Source organism: Macaca fascicularis, chromosome 13 (genome assembly GCF_037993035.2).
Source record: "Macaca fascicularis isolate 582-1 chromosome 13, T2T-MFA8v1.1".
NCBI lineage: Eukaryota > Metazoa > Chordata > Mammalia > Primates > Cercopithecidae > Macaca > Macaca fascicularis.
In genome coordinates, this window is record NC_088387.1 from 111,949,871 (window position 1) to 111,974,846 (window position 24,976).

Here is a 24,976-nt window from a genome sequence, read left to right on the forward strand (position 1 = left end):
AAAAATAGGAACTCCACCTACACGCCGGAACAGTTTGTTGGCGTGGAAGGGCCAGAATTGTGAGGTCACACATGTGTTCGGGACTGAGAAAGCTGCTGGGTCCAAAAGCTGAGCACTGTAAGAAGGCAGACAGCTGTCTGCAGCTGGTGCTACAGCCCTGAGGCCCCAGAAATCTCTAGAACCACAGGGATGCCAAATGGTACTCTGCCAAGAGTTTTATAAAACTCACTTCCCCACCACATCATGTGAACATCTGCACAGCACAGGTTCCAAAGGAAATTGAAAAAGAAATAAATCGTGCATTAGCAAGCAGATCTGAGACCTCGTCTCTGACCTTGGAAGAGTGTGAGGAGATGCCTCAGACTCCGGCTCCTGCTGCCGCCTCCTCCCACTCCCAGTCCTCAGAACAGAGCCCCAGACCCGGCCCTGAGCTGGGGTCCCCTAAGGATTCAGTCTTCCGCGTTCATTTCCTGGCCCTCAACGCCTGAAGCTCCATCCTTCCGCCACTCCTTTGGGTTACAGGAGAATCCCCAACAGGCACTCTGCATGAACAGTGACGGCAAAGCGGACATGCATTCTGTCAGCATCCACAGTCACTCCAGAGACAGCCTGGGTGGAGACGGGGGAGGAGGAAGAAGGGGAAGAAAGTGGGCAGAAGGGCCAAGCGCGATGACTCACGCCTGTAATCCCAGCACTTTGGAAGGCCGAGGCAGGCGGATCACAAAGTTAAGAGATCAAGACCATCCTGGCCAATATGGTGAAACCCTTTTTCTACTGAAAATGCAAACATTAGCTGAGCATGGTGGTGCACACGTGTAGTCCCAGCTACTCGAGAGGCTGCGGCAAGAGAATTGTTTGAACCCAGGAGGTGGAGGTTGCAGTGAGTCAAGATGGCGCCTGGCGACAGAGTGAGACTCCATCTCAAAAAAAAAAAAAAAAAAAGGCCGGGAGTGGTGGCTCACGCCTGTAATCCCAGCACTTTGGGAGGCCAAGGTGGGCAGATCACGAGGTCAGGAGATCGAGACCATCCTGGCCAACATGGTGAAACCCTGTCTCTACTAAAAATACAAAAATTAGCTGAGCATGGTGGTGCATGCCTGTAGTCCCAGCTACTCGAGAGGCTGAGGCAGGAGAAGCGCTTGAACCCAGGAGGCGGAGGTTGCAGTGAGTCAAGATCGCACCACTGCACCGCCTGGCGACAGAGCGAGACTCCGTCTCAAAAAAAAAAAAATGGCCGGGTGTGGTGGCTCACACCTGTAATCCCAACACTTTAGGAGGCCGAGGTGGGCGGATCACGAGGTCAGGAGATTGAGACCATCCTGGCTAACACGGTGAAACCCCGTCTCTACTAAAATACAAAAAATTAGCTGGGCGTGGTGGTGGGTGCCTGTAGTCCCAGCTACTCAGGGGGCTGAGGCAAGAGAATGGCGTGAACCCGGGAGGCGGAGTTTGCAGTGAGCTGAGATTGGGCCACTGCCCTCCAGCCTGGGTGACAGAGTGAGACCCCAAATAAAAAAAAATTAAAATTAAAAAAAACAGTGGACAGAGGTAGCGAGCCCCACTGATGACCCCCACTCTGGGGGCCAGGGGCTCCAGTCATGATCGCAACCAGCCTCCCCCAGTGCAACCTGCTTATTACCGTGTCAGACACAACAGCTTCCCCTGTGGGCAGGTCACTCACTCGCTCATTCATTCAACAACACTGAGAGTGCCCGGTCAGGTGCTGACTGAGCACACTGGGGGACATGGACCCCATCCCTGTCCTCAGGGCACTCACAGCTGGAACAAGGCATCAGAAAAGTGTACGATTCTGTACACTTTGGATAGTATGAAAAAGAGAACTGGTAAACACTTGGGGCCATGAGGGCTCCCAGGAGGCCCCTAATCCGGCCTCACTGGGTCTGAGGAGGTTCCTAGAGAAAGTGACCTCTAAGTTGAGACCTGAAGGATCAGGAGCGGGTGGGCAGGGACAAAGTCTAGGCTCAGGGAACAGTCTGTGTGAAGGCAGGAGGCTAGAGGATGTGGTGTTTAAGAAGCTCAGGCGCGGTGGCTCACGCCTGTAATCCCAGCACCTTGGGAGGCCGAGGTGGGTGGATCACGACGAGGTCAGGAGATCGAGACCATCCTGGCTAACACAGTGAAATCCCGTCTCTACTAAAAATACAAAAAATTAGCCGGGCATGGTGGCGGGCACCTGTAGTCCCAGCTACTCGGGAAGCTGAAGCAGAAGAATGGTGTGAACCCGGGAGGCGGAGCTTGCAGTGAGCCGAGATCACCCCACTGCACTCCAGCCTGGGAGACAGAGTGAGACTCTGTCTCAAAACAAACAAAAAAAGGAAGCTCAGACTCAGGAAGGTTCAAGGCAGAGGTGAGTGGGGAGCCTACAGGCACCTGGGCTCAGGCAGGGCCGAGAGCTGCGGTGAGGGGAGAGGCTTATGCAACACAGCCACATCGTCTGAGGTGCTGCCCATTCCAGATGCTATGTGTGCAAAGGACTGGGGGAGGGTGAAGGTGGGGTGGGGGGTCTGGCCATGGTAGGGGCCTGAGCCCTGGAGGGATATGGCTGTGCTGAGGACTGGAATGGGAGGGGGATCACAGGACCGTGCTGTCTGGGCCATGGGACGAGGGACATGGGAGGGCGAAGGCTCCCCCGCCTGACCACACATAGAACGGCAGAGGCTGGCAGTGCCTGGATTTCTGACCTGGCAGGGGTGCGTGGGGGCACTGTTCACTGAGCTGGGGAACAGCAGGTGACAGGCCCCCCAAACCACCTCCACAGCGGCCCCTCTTCCCCCACCGTGCGAGTTGCCATCATTTCTCACCTGAAAGCTGCGACTGCCTCTCGCTTCCACTGGCGAACCCCGAGTAACAGCTGACACGCAGGAGCAGGGGTTTCCCTTTCAAGATGTAAGGCTGGTCAGACCTTCCCGAGCTTCTCATCCCCTTAAAAATGAAATCCAGACTCTTCACCTGGGTCTGCAGACCTGCCATGTACACACCCCACCCCACTGACCCGGTTCCATCTCCCACCCCTCACTCTGCTCTGACCGGTCACAGACGTGCCTGCCGCAGGGCCTTTGCGCTTGCTCACCCTCCGTCTGAAACACGCTTTCCTCCCCTAACCACGTGGTCGATCCCCACATCCTCTGGTTCCTCTCGTCTCCCCACATGAAAGAGCACAGGGGACAGCCCACCCCTTCCTCCCTGCTTTCCTTGTCTTCAGAGCTTGTCACCGTCTGACTTACTGCACACTGGGTAGGTGATTGGTCTCCGTCTCCCCCACTGGCATGCTGTCTCCCCGAGGGCCTGGACTCATCTGCTTTGCACTTCACGGTCTCCAAGCACCTGCAGCAGTGCATACAGGAGGGCTCAGTCACTGCATGCTGGAGCAAGCGCCTCCCAGCCCTGGCCCCAGGGCCATGACCACCTCCTGGTGCTGTTTCCTGTGCTTGGAACAGAATCCCACCCTCACCTGCTCTTTCCTTCCCAAGAACAGGTCGAGGTCTCTCGCCCTTCTTCCTGCCTCCCCGCTTCCCAGACCTAATCACACCCTCCTCCGTGTGATCCTGGAATTCTTAAGCACACGCACTCTTGACTCCAAGACCAAACACCAGGCCTCCTCCATTCCAGCACAACCACAGATAATAGCCACTGTCCACCACCATGTGCCCAGGCCTCTGCTGACAGTGACTGAGGATGCAGAAGCAGAAGATGCACGCCCACGAGCACTGGCAGTCTCCCTGGAGAGGGCACACTAAACATGGGGACAGCATCTTAGCACAGCACGAGATGCGTGTCAGTGAGCGTAGCTAGGTGGCACCAACTTCCTGAAGCTCAGAGTGAGACACGGGGCTGGGGGGGAGGGATGGAGGGAAGATGGGATGGGAGGTGCCAGTTTTGCCACCCGCAGACTTAACCAAAGTCCCAGAGCACACAACTGGTTAACAGCAGAGCTGGGCCTGGCTGGATCCATTGGGTTCCACACCAGAGGTTTCTGAACTCAGAATGGCCCCCATTGGCCGAACCCTTTGGACAGAAGCAACTGACTCCCACTTCTCCACGAAATCCCAAGCTCCTGAGCAACTTTCAGAGGCTACAGCACAATAGTGAGCAGACACACAACTCACATGGGCCCTGCACATGACAGCAACATGGGCGAGACGCAGCCCCAGCCACCAGCTCACAGGAGCGAGGGCCGCCAGCCTCCACATGCCCGGGGCACCTCCTCCTAACCCTGGTCCAGAGCTCGGGGTCCCTCTCCCTAAAGCCCGCCTGAGACCCGGAACGGCCTTCTGCCTGGGTGGCTGCTTCCCCTGGTGGCTGCGAGTGATCAACACTTATTATAAGAACATTACAGGAAAATTTAAACAGAAAAATAGAATAGAAAGAAAAACTGCTCTTACTCCCAACCCGCCCCCTAAGATACCTGTTCATTTCTCCACGTGGGACACCTTCTTCTCTATCCATACGTACACATTTTTATGACAGCATAACCACAGTGTACCATAATTTTACGTTGTGCTATTTTACCGTTTTCCTGTAAACAGCTTTCCTTGTGTTTAAATGTGATCTGAGTATTTCTCATCTAGAGTGACTGGTTAGCACTCCATTAATAACCGGCTCTCTGAGAGGGCACCCCGCTCGCTCAGCCACCACCAATGCCATCCACTACTTTCCCATCAGCTCCACTACAGAGCCCTCAGGAACAAGGTCAGGCCTTACTCAGAGCTCAAGTATTTTCTGTAAAGACAGAGATAGAAAATACAGACCGCAGCAGCTATTCTAGTCTCTTATCCATGGCGAAGGCAGCCACAGACCATACGTAAACAAACAAGTGTGGCTGCGCCCCAACAAAGCTATTTATGGGCTTTGAAATTTGAATTTCATAGAATCTTCATGCAACACGAAATGTTCTTTTGATTTTTTTTTTCTTTTTCTTTTTTTTTTTTTTTTTAGAGACAGAGTCTCGCTCTGTCGCCCAGGCTGGAGTGCAGTGGCGCAGTCTCAGCTCACTGCAAGCTCCACCTCCTGGGTTCACACCATTCTCCTGCCTCAGCCTCCTGAGTAGCTGGGACTACAGGCACCCACCACCACGCCCAGCTAATTTTTGTATTTTTAGTAGAGACGGGGTTTCACCGTGTTAGCCAGGACGGTCTCGATCTCCTGACCTCATGATCCACCCACCTCAGCTTCCCAAAGTGCTGGGATTACAGGCTTGAGCCACCGCACCTGGCCATTCTTTTGATTTTTAAAACACATTCCTAGCTCCTGGTATGTACAAAACCAGGCAGCGAACCAGATCCCACCCACAGGCTGTTTCCTGACCCCTGCTCCATTAACATTGGAGGATTCAGGGGTGGAGGAAGGAAAGTCCTAGAAAGGAGTGAAGGAAGAGGGTGGAAGCTGAGGAAGCAAAGGAAGGCCCAACAGACCACTCTCTGTGTTCCAGAAAGTTCTAGGACTTGCTTCCAATTCCCAAGGGGCCTGGGACACTCCAGCTCTCTGAAACTCCCTGAACAGAGCAAAACCGAAGGCTGGCCGGGCGCGGTGGCTCAAGCCTGTAATCCCAGCACTTTGGGAGGCCGAGACGGGCGGATCACGAGGTCAGGAGATCGAGACCATCCTGGTTAACATGGTGAAACCCCGTCTCTACTAAAAAAAAAAATACAAAAAACTAGCCAGGCGAGGTGGTGGACGCCTGTAGTCCCAGCTACTCGGGAGGCTGAGGCAGGAGAATGGCGTGAACCCGGGAGGCAGAGCTTGCAGTGAGCTGAGATCCGGCCACTGCACTCCAGCCTGGGTGACAGTGCGAGACTCCGTCTCAAAAAAAAAAAAAAAAAAAAACCGAAGGCTGAGACCACAGAGATGGCTCAGCACCTCATTTTCCTGATGGAGGGGAAGGGTCACCAAGACAGATGGGGGAAGAACAGACTCCAAATTCACTAACTATCCCCTCATGTGCCCCCACCAAGGTAGTGATCCCAGCCTTTGACACCCCCACTTCTAGTCAGCTTGTCACCAGCTCACAGTGGCAAAAGTCCCCTTCCAGACAATGCCCCACAAATCTCTTTTTAATGCCAAGTGGCCTAAAATGCCAGAAAAGATCCTTTTGAAATGTAAATCAAACCTCTCTGCGAGGCAGACCCATCCTCTGCTGCCCCTGGCATTCTAAATGATCTCTTAGAAATAAGAGCCAGTGCCTTTGCCAATAATAACTTCTACTTTAGAAGTGCCAGATCAAACCCAGAGAAAGTGGCTCAGTGGCTGCCCAGGGCTGAGGCAGTAACGGGAGACAGGGAGTGACTAAAGGACACAAGCTCTCTTTTTGGGGTGGGCAAGATGTTCAACTGTGGCGATGACTGCCCATACCTGTGAATATACAGACCCCTGAACCATACCCTTTATTTTTTTTGAATCAGAGTCTCGCTCTGTCACCCAGGCTGGAGTCCAATGGCACAATCTCTACTCATTACAACTGCCGCCTCCCGGGTTCAGGCAATTCTCCTGCCTCAGTCTCCCAAGTAGCTGGGATTACAGGTGCCCACCACCACGTCCGGCTAATTTTCGTATTCTTAGTAGAGACAGGGTTTCACCATATTGGCCAGGCTGGTCTCAAATTCCTGACCTCAAACGATCCGCCCACCTTGGCCTCCCAAAGTGTTGGGATTACAGGCGTGAGCCACCACACCTGGCCAAGAGCCATACTGTTTAGATGGGCAAACCGAATGGTATGTGAAAAAGTTGCTTATGAAAGCATGCCAGGCGCTTCACTCATCTAAAATCTCACAAGCCTGTTGAACCTGGATTACAAATCCTAGTTCACGATGTGGAAACTGAGGCTGGGAGCAGTGATGTAACGTCCCCAACTGTTTCATAGCAGTGAGACTGGCTCCAAGGGCAGTCAATTTTTCAAAAGGGAGGTGACAGGTGGAGTGGCCTGTAATCCCAACATTTTGGGAGGCCGATACGGGCAGATCACTTGAGGTCAGGAGTTCGAGACCAGCCCAGCCAACATGGTGAAACCCTGTCTCTATTAAAAATACAAAATTAACCAGGCGTGGTGGCACATGCCTGTCATCCCAGCTACTCAGGAGGCTGAGGCAGGAGAATCGCTTGAACCTGGGAGGCAGAGGTTGCGGAGAGCTGAGATTGTGCCATTGCACTCCAGCCTGGGCAACAAAGGCGAAACTCCATCTCAAAAAAAAAAAAAAAAAAAAATTAGCCGGGTGTGGTGGCAGGAGTCTGTAATCCCAGCTGCTCAGGAGGCTGAGGCATGAGAATCACTTGAACCCGGGAGGCAGAGTTTGCAGTGAGCCGAGATCACGTCACTGCACTCCAACCTGGGCGTAGCAGCGAGACTCCATCTCAAAAACAAAACAAAACAAAGAGGGAGGTGATGGTTCCTAAAGTCAGCCCTTTGCTGCAATGGCCCCTGCACTAACAGGACCTGGAAGTGCCCTTCAGTACCACTGGGACCCACATCAGTCCAGGGGAAGGCCAGAGCAGCTGCAGGACCTATTCCCAGCCTTCCAAAGCAAATCCCATCTCGTCCTGGCAGCCCTTCTGGAGGAGAGGCTGGACCCCCTGAAGTAGAGGAGAGGGAAGACTCGGGCTCAGGGAAAACCTCACCCAGGCAGCTGCTGCCCCAGGGCTTTCTGGAAACTGAGACCTCCCTGTTTTCCACCTCCAAGGGAAGCTACTGCTTCCCACTCGCCCCATTCCTAAGCATGGGGCTCCATTTGGGCATGAGTACCTGTCCCTGGACTTGCCTTTGTGGCCATAAGCTACCTTTCTAGCATGGCACCCAGAGCGTCCCAGGTAGAAGCAAACTGAAAGTGGCCCTCACTCGTGATGCACAGACAGTAAGAGAGCCCCGAGTCCCATCTGGACAGGATCCCCACAGCCACGGTGACAAGGGGCAAAGCAGAGCTCACCCTCCCCCACTACCAGTGCAATGACCAGGGAGGAAGGGCAGGATGAGGGTAGGCATGACCAAACCCTTCCACGTGGCTCACTGGCCAGCTGGTGGTTTCAGGAGCCATTCCTTGGGCAGACCAGCATGGGGCTGGCAGGTGCCTGCTCTCCCATCAAGAGGGGCACATGCAGTGAGGGGACGAATGTAGACAGGTTCGAGTTCAGGTCAACCACTGGTTTTTGTGCAGGCCAGTCCTCTGTGAGGCACATGGCCTCCCTGAGCCTCCAGGCCATATCTGTAAAATGGGGGCGGTCATCTCTGCCCCATGGTGGCTGTGCAGATCAACTGAATTCTGTTGGGGTGGAACTGACTGCATGCGGCAGGAAAATCAACATTACCCTATCAGGAATGTATTGACTGACTTCTGTGAAACATCTGGGATGTGGACTTCAGGATTTGCTAGACTCAGAAAATGAATGTCATGAGGCTTCAGGTCTACCCTCATGGGTTCAGCAGCCCCAAACCCCTGGCCTCTCTTCTATACCCCCCATCCCCAGAGTAAAAGCCTTAAAGTGTGGCTCATGGGGTTCTGGTTGTACGGAGACTAGAATCCCAGGGGCTATGGCCAGGGAATTTGTTTTTCAGAGTGGGTCTTGCTCTGTTGCCCAGGCTAGAGTGCAGTGGTGCAAGCATGGCTCACTGCAGCCTCTGCCTCCTGGGTTCCAGTGATCCTCCTGCCTCAGCCTCTTAAGTAGCTGGGACTTACAGATGCATGTCACCACACATGGCTAATTTTTTTTTTTTTTTTGAGATGGAGTCTCGCTCTGTCGCCCATTCTGGAGTGCAGTGGTGCAATCTCGGCTCACTGCAAGCTCTGCCTTCTGGGTTCACGCCATTCTCCTGCCTCAGCCTCCCAAGTAGCTGGGACTACAGACGCCCGCCACCACGCCTGACTAATTTTTTTGTATTTTTAGCAGACGCAGTTTCACCGTGTTAACCAGGATGGTCTCGATCTCCTGACCTTGTGATCCGCCCGTCTCGGCCTCCCAAAGTGCTAGGATTATAGGCGTGAGCCACCATGCCTGGCCCACATGGCTAATTTTTTAAAATTTCTCTATAGAGATAGGGTCTCCTTATGTTGCCTAGGCTGGTCTTGAAATCCTGGCCTCAAGCAAGGGATTCCCGCCTTGGCCTCCCAGTGTTGACATTACAGGCACTAGCCACCACACCCAGCTACCCACGCCTCTGATAAAGGGCAACAGGGGGTCAATCAGTGGCCTCTAGGCAAGAGCATGCCTTTTCAAGGCCACATCCACACCCGACAAAGATTCCATCTTGCCAAAGCTTGGAAGGACAGCACCCTACATGGCGGAGGCCCACCCACACCCAGGAAGGCTCAGCCTGCCCCAGACTAGGAGGCCCCAGCATCTCCATTGCAGCATGTGCTGCAAACCTGTCTTGTCTTTTCACCTGGTATCATCTGGGCCTCAACCCCTCTGCCCTTTGCTGAGATGCCAGTGTGGCCACGTTGCATAATCCAAACCATCCACTTGTGAGCAGTCATTTGACCACACCCTACCCCATCCAGGCTTGGCCCAGCCCTGCACTTTGGTGGTACTGTCTGGACACAGGAAGATGGAACATCTTCTCACATCTGGTAGGAATGTGAGCTCTCAAGCAATTGCTAGTAGAGCCATGAAGATTCTCAGCAATTGGCATAAAAGCAAACCCAGGGACCGTGTGTAGGGCCAGAGGACAATGAATAAAAAACACATGACTAAAGAGAATATGGCAGCACCAAGACAATACCCCACTTCATCACTCTGAGCCTGAGCCCAGGACTCATCAGTCCCTGGGGAGGCAGGGCTGAGGTCACACCCAAACACTGCAGAGACCATGGTGCTTGGTGCAGTTATTACCATTGTGTGTTCCCAGAGGAACAATTCTTTAAGCCAGTAACTTCTATCTCTAAGGGGCTTTTTGCTTTAAAGTCTTTTTCCTATAGTAATTGTTTACTCTTAAGTGTTTAGTTTGGCAATTGTTTATGGCTAGAATTTGAGTCTGAAGAGTTTTAACTTAGTTTATTTACATCTACTGTGCTTTTATTTCTACCATTTTGTGCTTTCCATCGACTTGTTCTCTGCTGCACCCCCAACCCTTTCCGCCTTCTACTAAACCCATCAAGCTTTAACCCCCCTGCAACACATCCCACACCCGCACGCATGCCACTCCCTGACCAGGGCCCCCACTTTGGAATGCCTCCAGTGGTCACCTTTAAACTTTAAACTGTATCTCCAAAGCCTAATAGTACAAAGACCTTAGTATTCGTTATCCCTCTGCAGTGTCCATTATTCTAGTTCCACTTGAGTTTGGTCTCACTGTTGCTCAGGCTGGACTCAAGTGATGCTCCCACCTCAGCCTTGTGAGTAGCTGGGATCACGGGCAGGCACCATGATACCCAGCTTCCTTGTGATTCTATCAATTCACTGTGGACCAACCAATTTCTCTGCTCATCACCATCCTTTCTTTTGGCTCAATTCCTTAGGAATTATTTTGTTTTGGGGATGTGAATGGTAAAACCTTGGCATGAGAATGTATCTTACTTCTTTCTGAATAATAATTTCATCCAATGATTCTCTCAGCATTGAAGATATGATTTCATAATCTTTTGGCTTCTGTTGAAACCTTCGTTTAATGGTTGTTCTTTCTGTTCATGTTCTGCAGCTTCATTCAAATGAGCCTAGGAATGAATGTGTCTTTGCTTCTCATGTGTGATTCCTAGTGGACTTCCTGAGCCCAAGGATGAGTCCATTCTGGAAAGTCACCAGTCATTACCTCCTCAAACACTGCGTGTCCACTATCTCCATGCTTTCTTCCATCTACTTTAGAATAATTCCCTTAGATACATCCCTTCCAACTCACAAGTCCACTCTTCAGCTATGTCTAATCTTACTAAGCTGTGTTGAAAGAGCTCTAAGAGCCTGAACTCTAGTAGTTATGCTGTATCCCATTCTACCTGAATCCAAAAATCTATTTCTTCACCATACCGTTTTTTTTTTTTTTCTTTTATCTGTTGTGTTATCTGAGTTCCTAATTTAGGATTGTGAACCCGACCTGTGAGAATCCTGTGCGACCAGGCTAGGGATCAATACTGGGGATTAATTTATCTTCGAGTAGTTCCTAGACCACAAATTTGTGTGAAGGTTTTTATTTTTAAGAATCCAGAAGGATTAAAACTTTCATCCTCCCCACTGTGCCAATGGGGTTTTTGTCTAGTTCCTGTGACACTGGGGTGCCTAGCTTTATGCCGAGGTTTTGGTCCCAACTCCTCCCCTGGTTTAGATCAACTTCTCCCTCCAAATCCAATTGCATGTCAGCCCCTGCCTGTTTAATTTCTCTAAGGGACTAACAACCACTCTGAAGGTTGCTACAAGCTCCGGGGCCTCCATGTTCACTTTATTTGTTCCCAAAAGAGGTCATTCTCCTTTCCCAGGAGGTGATTACCTATTTACCGTTTTGGTTTTTTGTTTTTGAGACGGAATTTCACTCTTGTCACCCAGGCTGGAATGCAATCTCAGCTCACCACAACCTCCGCTTCCCAGGTTCAAGAGATTCTCCTGCCTCAACCTCTGCAGTAGATGGGATTACAGGCACACGCCGCCACGCCTGGCTAATTTTTCTATTTTTAGTAGAGATGGGATTTCACCATGTTGGCCAGGCTGGTCTCAAACTCCTGACCTCAGGTGATCCGCCCGACTCAGCCTCCCAAAGTGCTAGGATTACAGGCGTGAGCCACCATGCCTGGCCCACCTATTTAACTTTTTACTGTGCTATTTATCATGGGCAGGTGTTTGAAGCAGGAGTTTGGTTCCTTAGTCCACCATCTTGCTGGAGCCACTCATCTCTAGAGCCAAGGCTAAGGTGAACATGACTATTGAACCTTAAGCAGCAATGGGTTTAGCTATTCTCATGATTTAAAAAAAAAAAAAAAAATCCTGATGTGACATATTCCCTCCAGGGAATGGCAGGGAGACACCACTGATGTGTTCCCTTCTGTGTCCAGACAGACACCAGGAGGGTAGCCCCTCTACACTCAGGGACTGTTGGAAGAGGCCAGGCCACGCAGTCCAGTTGCAGCCACTCACGGATGAGGGGCTGGGCCTGTGCCTGTCTTGCTAAGAGAAGTTAAACCATTATCAGGATCTCCAGACCAACACTGGCAGGGCCACTGATCCTCAAAACACAGCCAGTTAGCTCCCTGGCCAGGTGACAGTTAAGAACACCCATCTGGTTCCTCCTTTGCAGGACAAAATCCTCAGGTCAGAGGCCACAGCAGTACCAGGTGAAGGGAGGTTTGTTTTTGCAGGTCTGCTCTTAGCAGCCAGGCCTGGCCACTGCAGCTGGGCAGGGCCCTGAATGTGCACACGCAACGAAGTGTAACTCTTACGCAGCATGTCTAGAACACACCAGAAAACACATCTAGATAATGCTAAAGCTCAGCAGGGCTGCCTTTTCCACAAGTGAGATCCAGACTTTAGTAGCTTTTAAAAGCCCCAGGTGATTATAATTCACACCCAGGACTGAAGTCCACTGGTTTGAACTTTATGTTAGGAGTCTATCCCACCTGATCTCAAATGTCTGAGATCTCCCATTAAGATTACAGGGTCCCTGGTTTACCCCCAGACTGATTCAGTAGGTCTGGGGGTGAGGCCAGGGAGGATGCATCTAATGAGTACCCAGGGCAATTGACTCAGCAGCCTGCCCACTCAACTCTCTGCAGGCCCTCCTTGGGCAGCATGGGAGACACGTTCTATAGAGCATGGCAGCTGGCATGGGGCGGGAGGGAGCAGAACAGGACTGTAGGCCACCCACAGGGAGGCTGTCCCAGTAGCTGGTCATCTTCTTGAAGCCTGGCTGCCCTGAACTTCTACAATAGGCCTGGTGCCAACCTGACATTACAAATCAAATGACCTTCACTGAACGCTTTTAGATGTAAAGGCAAAGCTCTCTACTAGGTTCCTCTGGGACAGAGAACACACTTTTACCCAAGATACCATCCACCCCAAAATACTTCAGTTCCAATTAGTTTATTTCCCCATGTACCAGTCACTTAAATACCTGATCCTTAGAGGCCTTATGCTTAGAAATATAGAGACAGATAAAAACCTGTGCCCTCAAAGACAACTTTCTCTTACGAGCAGCACGGGAAGGAATCTTCATGAGAACACAGGAATTGGAAGCAGCACCTCAAACACTAGTCCCAGTCTCCTCCACCAAGGAAACATCATCTCCCCCATGAGGCCTCTCCCAATCACTCCCACCCACCTTAGAATTCTCTGCTGCCCCATCACTGCCCAACACTTCAGATCTACTCATCTATCAGTTTTCCTCTCTAAGAGTAAACCCAAGCTGCAGAGGGAGGGGCCTCCCATCTGGCTCAGTGCCCCACCTTCCTGAATTAAAATGCAGGTGGAAAACGGCACCTGACAAGAGAACTGCTCTCTTCTCACTGAATGGCAGTGGCATGAGGTACAAGGAATAATAATTGGTTCGTTTGGGGATGGATGGGTGTCATTAATTCTAAAAGGCTTTATCAAAGTGGGTAGGATTCCGAGTCAGGAAAGGGCCTTTATAGACAGAGGGACCAATCCAAACCTGTGCTGGAGTCCACACAGGCCAGGTCAGATGAGGGACAGCAAAGCAAAAACTCCAGCTGGGAAGACCTCTAGCCCCACCTGTTTTGCAAATGGGAAAAGAGGCCCAGGAGTGGCTCCCCCACAGTTGAGAAGTTAACTCAGCCCCGACTTCACAAACCCCACATGCAGTATGGTAGTTAATATTTTTGGGCACCACTTTTCGGGTATACCTGTCTCCTATACACCTTATGCCAGAATAGGCACAAGGCAAGTCTCTTGCCCAGAACCAGTGGAAAGCAAATGAATTCGTTAGCCTTTACAAAAAATACTTTTTTTTTTTTTTTTTTTTTTTAAGACAGTCTCACTCTGTTGCCCAGGCTGAAGTGCAGTGGTACAATCTCAGCTCACTGCAACCTCTGTCTCCCGGGTTCAAGCGATTCTCCTGCCTCAGCCTCCCAAGTAGCTGGGATTACAGGCACGTGCCACCATGCCCGGCTAATTTTTGTAGTTTTAGTAGAGATGGGGTTTCACCATGTTGGCCAGGCTGATCTCGAACTCCTGACCTCAGGTGATCCACCTGCCTCAGTCTCCCAAAGTGCTGGGATTACAGCCATGCCTGGCCAAAAAATATTTCTCTTCCTGAATTAAAATGCAAATTTTACCAATCAAGAAACTGACATAAGAACAGTTTTATTTTAATCACTTAACACTTGTGCATTATTCAATTTTGAGATTGAAATACTTGTTTCCCTTTCAACTGATTAGGAAATGGTCTGAGTTGGCAGAAGTTAATCCTCACATTATTCAGCTAATGAGACACAGAACCCTAAAACCTGATTCCAACTTCCGCCTGAACCTCACAATGCAAAGCAAAGCCTTTCATTTTAATGTTGTACAAGTATAAGGACAATGTAATCTGGATTAACTTTAGGTAACAATAACTTAAGATAGGAAAATGTATCATATTACAGAGATTTAAAAATTGACTATACAATAAATGAAGAAGAAAACTAACAATAGAACAGGACAATGTTCAAATAGCGAATACAATGAACAAATGGGGCCAAAAGATCAACATTTATCTCTCATCATCTTTCTTGCAATGTCTCAGCTTTCTTCTCCCAAACATAAAGGCAAATTAATTCAAAGTAGCCCTATTAAGAATATTTGTTTATCATGCCTGTAATCCCAGCACTTTGGGAGGCCCAGGTGGGCGGATCACCTGAGGTCAGGAGTTCAAGACCAGCCTGACCAATATAGTGAAACTCCGTCTCTACTAAAAATACAAAAATTAGCCAGGTGTGGTGGCACATACCTGCAGTTTCAGCTACTCAGGAGGCTGAGACAGGAGAATTGCTTGAGCCCAGGAGGCAGAGGTTGCAGTGAGCCGAAATCGCACTACTGCACTCTAGCCTGGGCAACAGAGCGAGACTCCGTCTCAAAAAAAAAAAAAAAAGAAAAAAGACATAGTAAATATAAATGAATTAACTCACACAACCTACTTACAAACAAAACTAGAATAAACAACAACTTGTAGGAACCACCTCTAGTTGATTTCACCACTTAACAGGGGCAAGATCTTAGGTGGGTCACTTTGTTTAAGGATGACTTGAAATTTTACAGTACTACCTTAGATCCCACATATGAAAACTCTTCAAGAATTTTTTATCAACTAGAAGTTGAGGAAAATACAGTGAGAAATAAGATGAAATGGCTTCTTACACCTATGAAGGCCCAGATCATGCCTAAATTTCTAATGATTTAACTTAAGAAGCTCCTTGTCCTGAGAGATTCCTTTAACCCACGACACTACTCAGATGGCGCAGAGAATCCCAGGACACTACCCAAGCCACAGGATAAAAACACAACCTGTCTTCTATCTGGCACCAACAGACTAATATCTAGCTATACACGGGACTGACTTTAAAGTTGGTTAACGAGTATTTCAATCCATTAAAATAAAACTTAGAAATTACATGCTTAGTCTACACAAGTTTAACTTACTTTAGTCACTTAGTGAACTGTGAATTGGCTCCCATTAGTGGTCAGAATGCTTTGTATTTGGTGTAGAAACCAAATAAATCAAGCTATTATTACCTTGTGAGTACAAACAATGTTTATTTGTTTGTAAAGTGCCAGTTTTATATTTAAGTAAACATTAAAATGTGCGTTGAAGCAGTGAGGCTGCATCTTTCAATTGGCTGTGCTGGTTAAAAGACTGTTTAATCCTGCTGTGCCAAGCTCACTAAAGGGTCACCCCTCACTTTAAAGCCAAGACTGCCATTGTCACTGCTATGGTAAGTCACAGCCAGCCAGGCCTGCTGGCAAAAGGTGATACTACCAGCACTATAAATAAACAGGACTGGTTGTGAGGTAGCTACACAGTTTTAAAGATGCTGTTAATAAACATTATGGACAATTCACGGTGTGGCTAGTTGGTAACACTTCAGCTGATTTTCTTTATGACATGGAAAAAAAATCAGCAAAATAAGGGCATATCTTCAGTTCATTTAGAAGTCAGCATCCAAGGTAAAAGAATTCTCTGTTGGACTTGACATCACTCCCATCCTCTGATACTCGCCTACTCTCTTCTCAAAGAAGTTAGTCTTTCCTTCCAGTGAAATATTCTCCATAAAGTCAAATGGGTTCTCTACTCTGAAAACCTGAAAAGGTTCACATCAAGATATAAATACAGAACACCAGTTTCAAAACAAGCAGAAGGCTATGTAAACAATACTTTACCTTGCTAAAACCCAGTTCCAGCATAAGTCTGTCTGCCACAAACTCAATGTATTGCTTCATTAGAGTGCAATTCATCCCAATTAGCTTCACAGGCAAGGCCTCAGTGAGGAACTCCTAGGAACCAAAATATAGCTTCTGAATACAACTAAAGCTCAGGCATTTTCTAGCAAGCCTGAGTAACCCATTTCATCACCCACTTACCTGTTCTATCCGAACAGCATTGATAATTATTTCTCTTACTCTCTCCTCTGATGGTTTGTGTACCAGGTGTTTGAACATCAGGCAAGCAAAATCACAGTGTAAACCCTAGAAAAAAAAGTTCAAGATCACTAAAGCCAGAAGACTTCTGTCACTAACATGGAATATGAAATTACTTTATCCTTTTCTGCATTCTCCTTATCCAACATGCTCAGCCATACTGAGAGGACTTGAACTCTCAAAGGGAAGATGACTTCAACTACAGACTTCTCTGCTCATGTCACCAAGGCAAGCTCAGTCCCATTCAAGGGCATCAAAGCTGCCACCTAGATGAAGACAGGCAAGGTCTATTTCTTGCTCTGCTGTGTGGTGGCAAAGGAGGAGTCACAGCTTCACTCAAAGTGTTCTTTCTACAGCCATGAGTGCTAATTTTGCCACTACTTCAGCAGGAAAGGTAAAACTCAGTAATAAGGCTAGTTTTTAGATGCTCAGGAAATTTGTATGCAATTTCAAGCAAATCAAGTTTGCAAGTGAGTGCATTAAACACCAAGCTTCACAGCTTACCTCCTAATCCGATAAGGAAGGTCCTCCTACAAGGTAACCAAGTTTGATTTGCCTACTGGGCTCCAAGTAAGATGGAGTTCATGCTCCTGGCTTTTCAAATGTGACTTAATCAAAGACATACACTAGACCAAAATGTGTACTCATTTCACCAAGATGCTTATTAACATTGAAGTTGAAGGGCAATTTCTAGATCAAACAGAAAAAACATAATGGCTACTATGAACATTTTTTTGGGGGGACAGAGTCTTGTTCTGTCACCCAGGCTGGAGTGCAGTGGTGCAATCTCGGCTCACTGCAACCTCCGTCTCCCAGGTTCAGGCGATTCTCCTACCTTAGCCTCCCAAGTAGCTGGGACTACAAGCACATGCCACCACACCCGGCTAATTTTTTGTATTTTTAGTAGAGACAGGGTTAGCCAGGATGGTCTCCATCTCCTGACCTCGTGATCCACCCGCCTCAGCCGCCCAAAGTGCTGGGATTACAGGCATAAGCCACCACGCCTGGCTTTACTATGAACATTTTTATGGAAAAGGGGATTACATATAATACCAGGCAAAAATAATAAAACATCCCTTAAAATCCCAATCCCATCAATAACTTGTAGTTTTGGCTGGGCATGGTGGCTCATGCCTGTAACCCCAGCGCTCTGGGAGGCCGAGGCGGGCGGATCATCTGAGGTCAGTTCAACCTGAGCCTGGCAAACATGGTGAAACTCCGTCTCTACAAAACTACGAAAACTAGCCGGGTGTGGTGGCGGGCGCCTACAATCCCAGCTACATGGGAGGCTGAGGCGGGATAATCACTTGAACCTGGGAGGCAGAGGTTGCAGTGAGCCGAGATCACGCCATTGCACTCCAGCCTGGAGCGACAGAGCAAGATTCCATCCCCTCAAAAAACAAAGAACTTGTAGTTTTATGCATTCAAAGCCTATGGGGCAATATATATGTACTAATGTATTACAATATATTGAGAATGCCAAGTAAAATAGTTTCAGTAAATTAAAGTATTTCCTTCTTTTGTCAAGTATGTGTATGGTTGAACTCACACATTAAATGTGGATATATGCCGTCTAGTACCCCAGGTCCCCATCAGTGAACACAAGAGCATGCCCGAGTTGTGTTTGGGGTTTAGGTCACCCTATTATTTGATTTAGACTCACCTCATCTCTGCTGATAAGTTCATTGGAAAATGTGAGGCCAGGCATCAGTCCTCGTTTCTTGAGCCAGAATATCGATGCAAAAGAACCGGAAAAGAAGATGCCTTCCACTGCGGCAAAGGCTACGACACGTTCACCTATTTCAGAGTTAACACCAAAATGATTCTCGTGAGTTGGTATTCAAGGGCCAACAATCCAACATCATTACTTGGAAAATGAAGCTCAGGTTTAAGTAGCAGCAAAGGTCTCCTTACCATAGGTAGCCTCTTTGTCCCCAATCCAGCGCAAGGCCCAATCTGCCTTCTTCTTGACACAAGGCATCGTTTCAATGGCATTGAAGAGAAATTCCCTAGTAGGCACATACAGCATCAGCAATTGAAGCATTGCAGTAAAGACCCCTGATTACCAACTGCTAGATAAGAGCTCTGGGACAAAGGCCAAATTCAAGTATTTGCCAATCCTCTTCCTAAAGCAAGAACTCACACCGAAATGTTATATTTTTACTGGTCAGTTCTTCCCTCCAGTGTTTTTAAAAATCTCAACATTTGATTTACATTAATACAAGTTTGGGTATTCTGTAGTTCATATTGAACTTCAGGGTCTACAAACTGTAAAACATAGTCCAATACAGCAGGGATATTTGTTGCCTTTAAAATTATTTCAAGTCCAGATCATTGTTCAATTTGAAGAATCATAGAATTTGAATTTGAAGAACCATAAAATCCTAACTGCTATGCTATTATCAGACTATCATTGGGGGCATTATTTGGCCCCAGTTGCCACCATCTATATCATAAAATAATTAAACCAATAAACTAAGAATGCTTCCTACTAGAACTCTGTGCTACACAGTCGATCCCAGGTTGGGAAAGCAAATCCATGGGTACTACAGTTAACTGGGTCTCCCTTACCACCCTCCTCTAACTCCCTTTATTCTGGTGCCCACCGTGAGAGGCTACTGATTTCCCAGCCTGTTCCTACCCAGATGACCTTGTGTTCTGAATCTGAAGCCAAGGTCAACAGACATTGGGCAACTTTCATTATTTTTTTTTTTTAAAAGAGATGAGGGTCTCACTCTGTCGCCCAGGCTAGAGTGCAGTAAGATGATCACAGCTCATGGTAAAACCAAACTCCTGGGCTCAAGCCATCCTTCTGTCTCAACCTGCCAAGTAGCTGGGCCTACCAGCTCACACTACCACACCCAGCTGCCTTTCATTCTTCCATCTCACTGTCCTGTTTGAGACCTGGGTCTGCCTCTCCCTTGCTTTTGAGGCTTCCCCAGCAGACCATCTTGATCCCAACCATTCCCCTTTTGGTCATTTGCCCCAATCGTATCCCTAATCTTTGTCCTCTTTTCTCAATTTCCACCTATAAACATGTTCAAATCTCTTCACCCACAATCAGTTTCCTCAGTCCTTTCAAGTTACCACTTTTCCTCTTCATGTACTTCAAAGTCTACAATAGCTACTTTAGGTTGCAGCTTCACCACTTCCACTCCACATAGGGTTCCAGTCCCTAAAGCTGACCTTTGTATCTAGACTACTCCAACAGCCCATTTCTAATCTCCCACCTCCAATCTCCAAAACAAAACAAATCTTAAGCTACCTTTATTCAGCCAAACTGCTGCATGCCTAAATCAGTCTCAGGGTTCACTGCTGCCACTGCCTTGTGTAACTCCTGCTAAGTCTTATTTGTCTGTACCGTACTGCAGCTTCCTTAGGAGACAAGTCCGACCTGTCCTTCATCCCACGGCAGCCCCACATTCTAGCCTTTCAACATATTTACCAAACAAGCAAAGATGGTCAGACATAGGTTTTAGTTTGTCTTACCCAACATCTAGGAATTTTTTCAAAAGAAGGCTTTAGATTGGTAGACATCCAACTCTAAAAGCGGAGTACCTTCACAACTCTAAGTGAATAATAAAGTGAATTTAGGCCCCTTGCTAAGAGCAGACATGACCACAGGTGCTGGGAATGTCTATGACTGACTGCTTAGTCATTCTGGAGTCATTTTTATCCCTACGTGAAGCAAAAATTTGTAATAAATCAACAATTAATGAGTCCTAAAAATCTTGGCATACCACTTGAATACTCACCTTTCTTTGGGATCTTTTATGTAAGTGTCAATAAGAAGACTATACATTTCAGAATGTATGTTTTCCATGGCAATTTGGAAGCCATAGAAACAGCGGGCTTCTGTAATCTGAACTTCTTGGCTAAATCGCTCCACCTAGTGGCAAAACACATCAAAGTTAAGCTTGAGAAAAAACTAACAGCAGCAACGCTCAACAGATACTGGTAGCATCGCACTCTTTGTACCATTATAAGGTTTATTTCTATATATATTTCATCCAATTCGTCACAGTTCTGTGATATTTTATATCATATACTCAACCTACAGATCAGGAAATAGATACATATAAAATAAGATTTCTGTGAGCACTCAATGATTTCCTGATTTATCAAGAAAGATCCATTCCCAATAAGAGATACAACCAAATTATGATTAAAACAGCAAAGCCCCAAAAAGGAGGGAGCAGAGCCAGGCGTGGTGGCTCACGCCTGTAATCCCAGCACTTTGGGAGGCCAAGGTGGGCAGATCACCTGAGGTCATCAGTTCGAGACCAGCCTGGCCAACAGGGTGAAACCCTGTCTCTACTAAAAATACAGAAATTAGCCGGCAGGTGGCGCAGGTCTGTAATCCCAGCTACTCATGAGGCTGAGGGAGGAGAATTGCTTGAACCCAGGAGGCAGAGGTTGCAGCGAGCCAAGATCGCACCACTGCACTCCAGCCTGGGCCAGGGTGAGACTGTCTCAAAAAAAAAAAAAAAAAAAAAAAAAAAAAGGAGGGAGCAAATATGGTGGCCACAAGGAGTCCTCCTATTGCTACCACTTAATATTGTCTCAGCTTCTCTAGAGTCAGGAAAATACCATAAGAAAGAACTGCAAAGTGTTACAAAACAGGAACTGCCATGTAATATAAAACCCAGCTTACAGACACAGAGACACTCAGCATGGAAAAATGGAAAAACGTACAAGACAAGGAGAGCGAACTAGTTCGACCTCAGATCGTCAATGTCAAATGAACGAAAGATATTTGAGAAACTCACCAAGTTTTCATTTACTATGCCATCACTTGCTGCAAAGAAAGCCAGAACATGGGATATAAAATATCTCTCCTCGGGCTTCAGGGATTCCCAGTGCTGAATGTCCTTGGACAGGTCCACCTGAGGTTCGGAGTCACAATTTTAGCATAAAAGGAAGACAGCGAAGCTTGCAGGACTCACACCGAGCTCTCTGAAACTTTAAGTGTGCTGGCACCACTAACTAACTATGCCCCACAGTTAGCCCCCCTTGCCAACGGGAACCTCCAAGTGCATTTATGTCTGAGGTGTCACGGTCCCCCCTGCAGGGGTCTTCGGGGGTCCTCCGATTACCTCCTCGGCAGTCCAGAAGGAAGCCTCCGCCTTCTTATACATCTGCCAGATATCATGGTACTCGATGGGGAAGATGACAAAGCGGCGGGGGTTTTCTCTCAGCAGCGGTTCATCCTCCACGCCGGGGGCAGCTGCTTTAGTTTTCTGTTGGGGAAGAAAATAAAACATTCAAGTACGGGGCGAACCATATGAAACTAATGTTTTTCTCACCAAGTCCGTTCCATGGGCGGCAATTTCATGGGACCCGATGTGAAAACGTGGCTGTCCCGTCGCACTCCGTGGGTCGCAGCAGAGGAGCGCACGCCCAAACCGGGAAATGGGCCGAGGGGCACGGGAGGTCGCCCTGGGGAGGGGCCGCGTAGGCGGGAAAGGAACCGGCGCGGGAGTGTGAACAGCTGAGGAGACAATGCGGTTTTGGCGCCAAGACGCCCAAGGCCGCCCCTGGCCCCTCTGCCCCACGCCCGTCACTCACCGGCTCCACGGGCTCCTGGAAGATCCTCCTCGCGGTCTTGCTGGCCAGGACGCGGGCCCCGCTCAGGGCTGGCGGCTGCAGGGAGACGTGTGTGAGTGGGGGGCGGCTTCGCTTCCCTGCCTCCCTCCCCGGTCCGCAGCACCCTCCCCGCGCGCTCACCGTGTTCTCCTTGTCGACCAGGCTTAGCCCCTTCAGCGGCGAGAGCTGCAGCTGCTGCGGGTTCGTGATGGGCGCCAGCGGGATGCGGACGGAGAGCATAGTGGCGGCGCAGCGAAGTACAGCGACAGGCCAGAACAGGATGGCTGGGACGCGAAGCACGGGCGACCCCTCGGTCCTGCAGCCTTTAAATCTCCCGTGCCGGCCCTTCCCATTCGCTTTGGCGCCCCGGCCCTTCCCATTGGCTGTGCCGTGCCCCCGACCCTTCCATTGGCTGCACCTTGACCCCACCCAGGCTGGCCGCGGGACAGCGCGCGATTTTCAAGCGCAGCGCGGGAGCCTCCGCCGGCGCCTTCCGGGGACCACCGGGGACACCCCCGTGGACGCCCCCCGGGACCTCCCGGTTCCCCCCGCTCCGTCCGCTGGCTGGGTCGGGGGCGCCGCCGCCCGGGCCTCCACAGGTCCCACGGGACCAGGACCGCAGTCCCTGAGAGTCTCGGCGGCGTTGGCGCGCGCGGGCCCCGGTTCGCCCGGGAACCGTTTGGGATTGCGTGAGGCGCAGCGATTGGAGCCCGCGGGCGCGCTTCCCAAAAGCGCCTCCTCCCAGCCGCGCCGCCGCAGGGCAGGAGACTTTGCCAACGAGGTTGGTGCAAAGGCCTGGAAGACGCTCCTGGGTCGGGGGAGGCGTTGCTGCGACCCTTTCGATCTGTGTCCCTGGGGTGGGAGTGCAAGGGCCCCGAGCCCTGACATTTGGGCGGGGTGGTCGGCGAGGACCCTACAGCCTAAAAGTTAGGGCTGCTGAGCCCCGCGGCTCGTTTTGTTGTGACTGGGACATGCGACCAGGCTTCTTACAGATTCGGCGTCCCCCTGAGTAAAATGGGACTCGTCACCGCGTGGGGTGTTAATGTGGTGAGGAGAGCATTCGTTGAGATGACTCATGTAAAATGTGCAGTCCTTCGTAAACCTTCAAACTCCAGGACACGGAGAGAAGGCCCTTGGTGCAATTTTCCACAGAAATCCTGTCTCCTGTCAGACCCCTGTCCCCTATTGTCACCCTTGCTTTAAGAATTGCAAACTGTGGCTGGGCGCGGTGGCTCACGCCTGTAGTCCCAGCACTTTGGGAGGCCGAGGCAGGAGGATTGTTTGAGGCCAAGAGCTGGAGACCAGCCTTGGCAACATAGTGAGACCCCGCCCCCATTAAAAAAAGAAAAAAAAAAACTTGTTTTAATTGCAAACTGAGCAAAAATTCCTGGGAGAAAGTTCACAGAATGATTTTAGAACTAGGATTTAATGTACTACTCATTGGGCATCAAATATGCTGAAGAGGAGTTTGAAAACTCCACTGAGGTAGAGACTGGAACTTAGCAACAGCTTTCATTTAATTGTCTATGTGGCTTTCCGATTTGCCAAGCCCTGCAACGGCAAAATGCCAAAAATAAAGGAAGAGAAAGAAACTTTAAGATCCAAGAAGAAATCATTAACCTGAGAAAGCTTCAACAGCTGCACTCAGGGCTGTTATTGAGAGACTCGGGACTTTTTACAAAGCCTTTTCTAGATACTTTATAGAGGGTGGGGTTGGACAGATACCCTCCCCATCTAGGTCTGTTTCTCTCATTTCTTAAAAGTACTACGGACTTGTATTCAAAGTATTCTCGTGTTGCAGGGATAAGTGACCATCACATTCCTTACACAAAGCCACAACCAAAACTTTGGTGTAGCATGATTTGTTTAAAGCAACTTGCCATTCATTGCCAGTTTCACCCCCAAACACACTAAAGCATCCATCTCCAGGAAATTGGTATTTTTATTGATTACTTTATGGCTGATAAAGCTATTATATAACAAAATTATAATTTCTTGGTGTAATACTCAACTCAGATTTCAATGTCCCATAATCAACGTCTAAAGCCCTGGTTTTGGTTGCCCTACGGCGCCACGTGCTTTTTTGCTCCTGTTAAACTCACTGTAACTGAAATAGCCAGAGGTGGCACTTACAGTTTAGTTCCTGGCCACGTAATTAACATAGCCATTGTAGAAGGCGCGGAAAGATGCGTACGTGTTGGAGGCCAGGTGAAGTCGCCATCCTCCCCTCCCGCGCTGAACCTGAGTCATCTCGGCGTGGCCCTCCTCCCTCCAGGTCCGGCATCTTTGCCCCGCTGCGGAGGTGGCGGCGCCCACGGCCACGCGGCAATGCGGAAGGTTCCGCCTCTGGGGGGTCGGGCAAAGCAGCCACTCCCGGGAGGGCGCCCGCCGCCGCCGCCGCCGCAGGCGCCGGGCTGCTGCTAGCGCCGGGATTTACTCCTTTTTCCCTCGGTGCTCGTTTTTTTGGTTTTATTTAAGTGAACAGACAAGGGTCTCGCTTGTTTGCCCAGGCTGATCTCAAACTCCTGGCCTCAAGCGATCCTCCCTCCGCCTCCCTAAGCCCCGGGATTCCTGGCGGGAGCCACTTGAGCGCGCGTTTTGACATCTGCATCTACACCATTGGTCTGCACGGGAGGCCCCGCCCCGTTCCCCAGAAGGCTCCTCTGCATTCCCAGCCTCAGGTACCCCGCCCCGTTTCCGCTGCGCGCTCTCCCGCTCATACGCCCCCAGCCCGGACAGGTTTGCAGGTCCCTGGCCAAGGTTAGCGCGACTTCCAAAAGGCTGTTCCTACCTGTCCACCATTAGGGTGGAAAAACCGCGGCCCGGGGAGCTCAGCACT

At 49.5% G+C, this 24,976-nt stretch overlaps 1 protein-coding gene across 14 annotated transcripts in view; it reads right to left on the reverse strand.

Annotated features, from left to right (window-relative positions):
* Positions 1-24,708, reverse strand: part of RRM2 (ribonucleotide reductase regulatory subunit M2) — a 36,921-nt gene extending 12,213 nt beyond the window's left edge. For 10 of the 14 annotated variants that reach the window (XR_010580585.2, XR_010580582.2, XR_010580584.2 and 7 more), the window contains exons 1-11: positions 22,279-22,437; positions 22,120-22,194; positions 21,648-21,791; positions 21,321-21,437; positions 20,307-20,440; positions 18,466-18,560; positions 18,215-18,348; positions 16,495-16,599; positions 16,294-16,407; positions 3,246-3,345; positions 2,823-2,943 (exon numbers count right to left, since the gene is read on the reverse strand). Coding sequence is in view for 2 of the 14 variants with exons in the window: in XM_015433419.4 (XP_015288905.2) it covers positions 16,062-16,214; positions 16,294-16,407; positions 16,495-16,599; positions 18,215-18,348; positions 18,466-18,560; positions 20,307-20,440; positions 21,321-21,437; positions 21,648-21,791; positions 22,120-22,194; positions 22,279-22,377 (1,170 nt within the window). In the remaining 12 variants the exon portion in view is untranslated. Of the gene's footprint in view, positions 1-2,822; positions 2,944-3,245; positions 3,346-14,225; positions 16,215-16,293; positions 16,408-16,494; positions 16,600-18,214; positions 18,349-18,465; positions 18,561-20,306; positions 20,441-21,320; positions 21,438-21,647; positions 21,792-22,119; positions 22,195-22,278; positions 22,438-24,270 lie in introns of those variants that run through there. The other 4 variants (XR_012422683.1, XR_012422682.1, XM_015433419.4 and 1 more) reach the window with 3 other exon arrangements.
* Between the last annotated feature and the right edge of the window lie 268 nt (positions 24,709-24,976).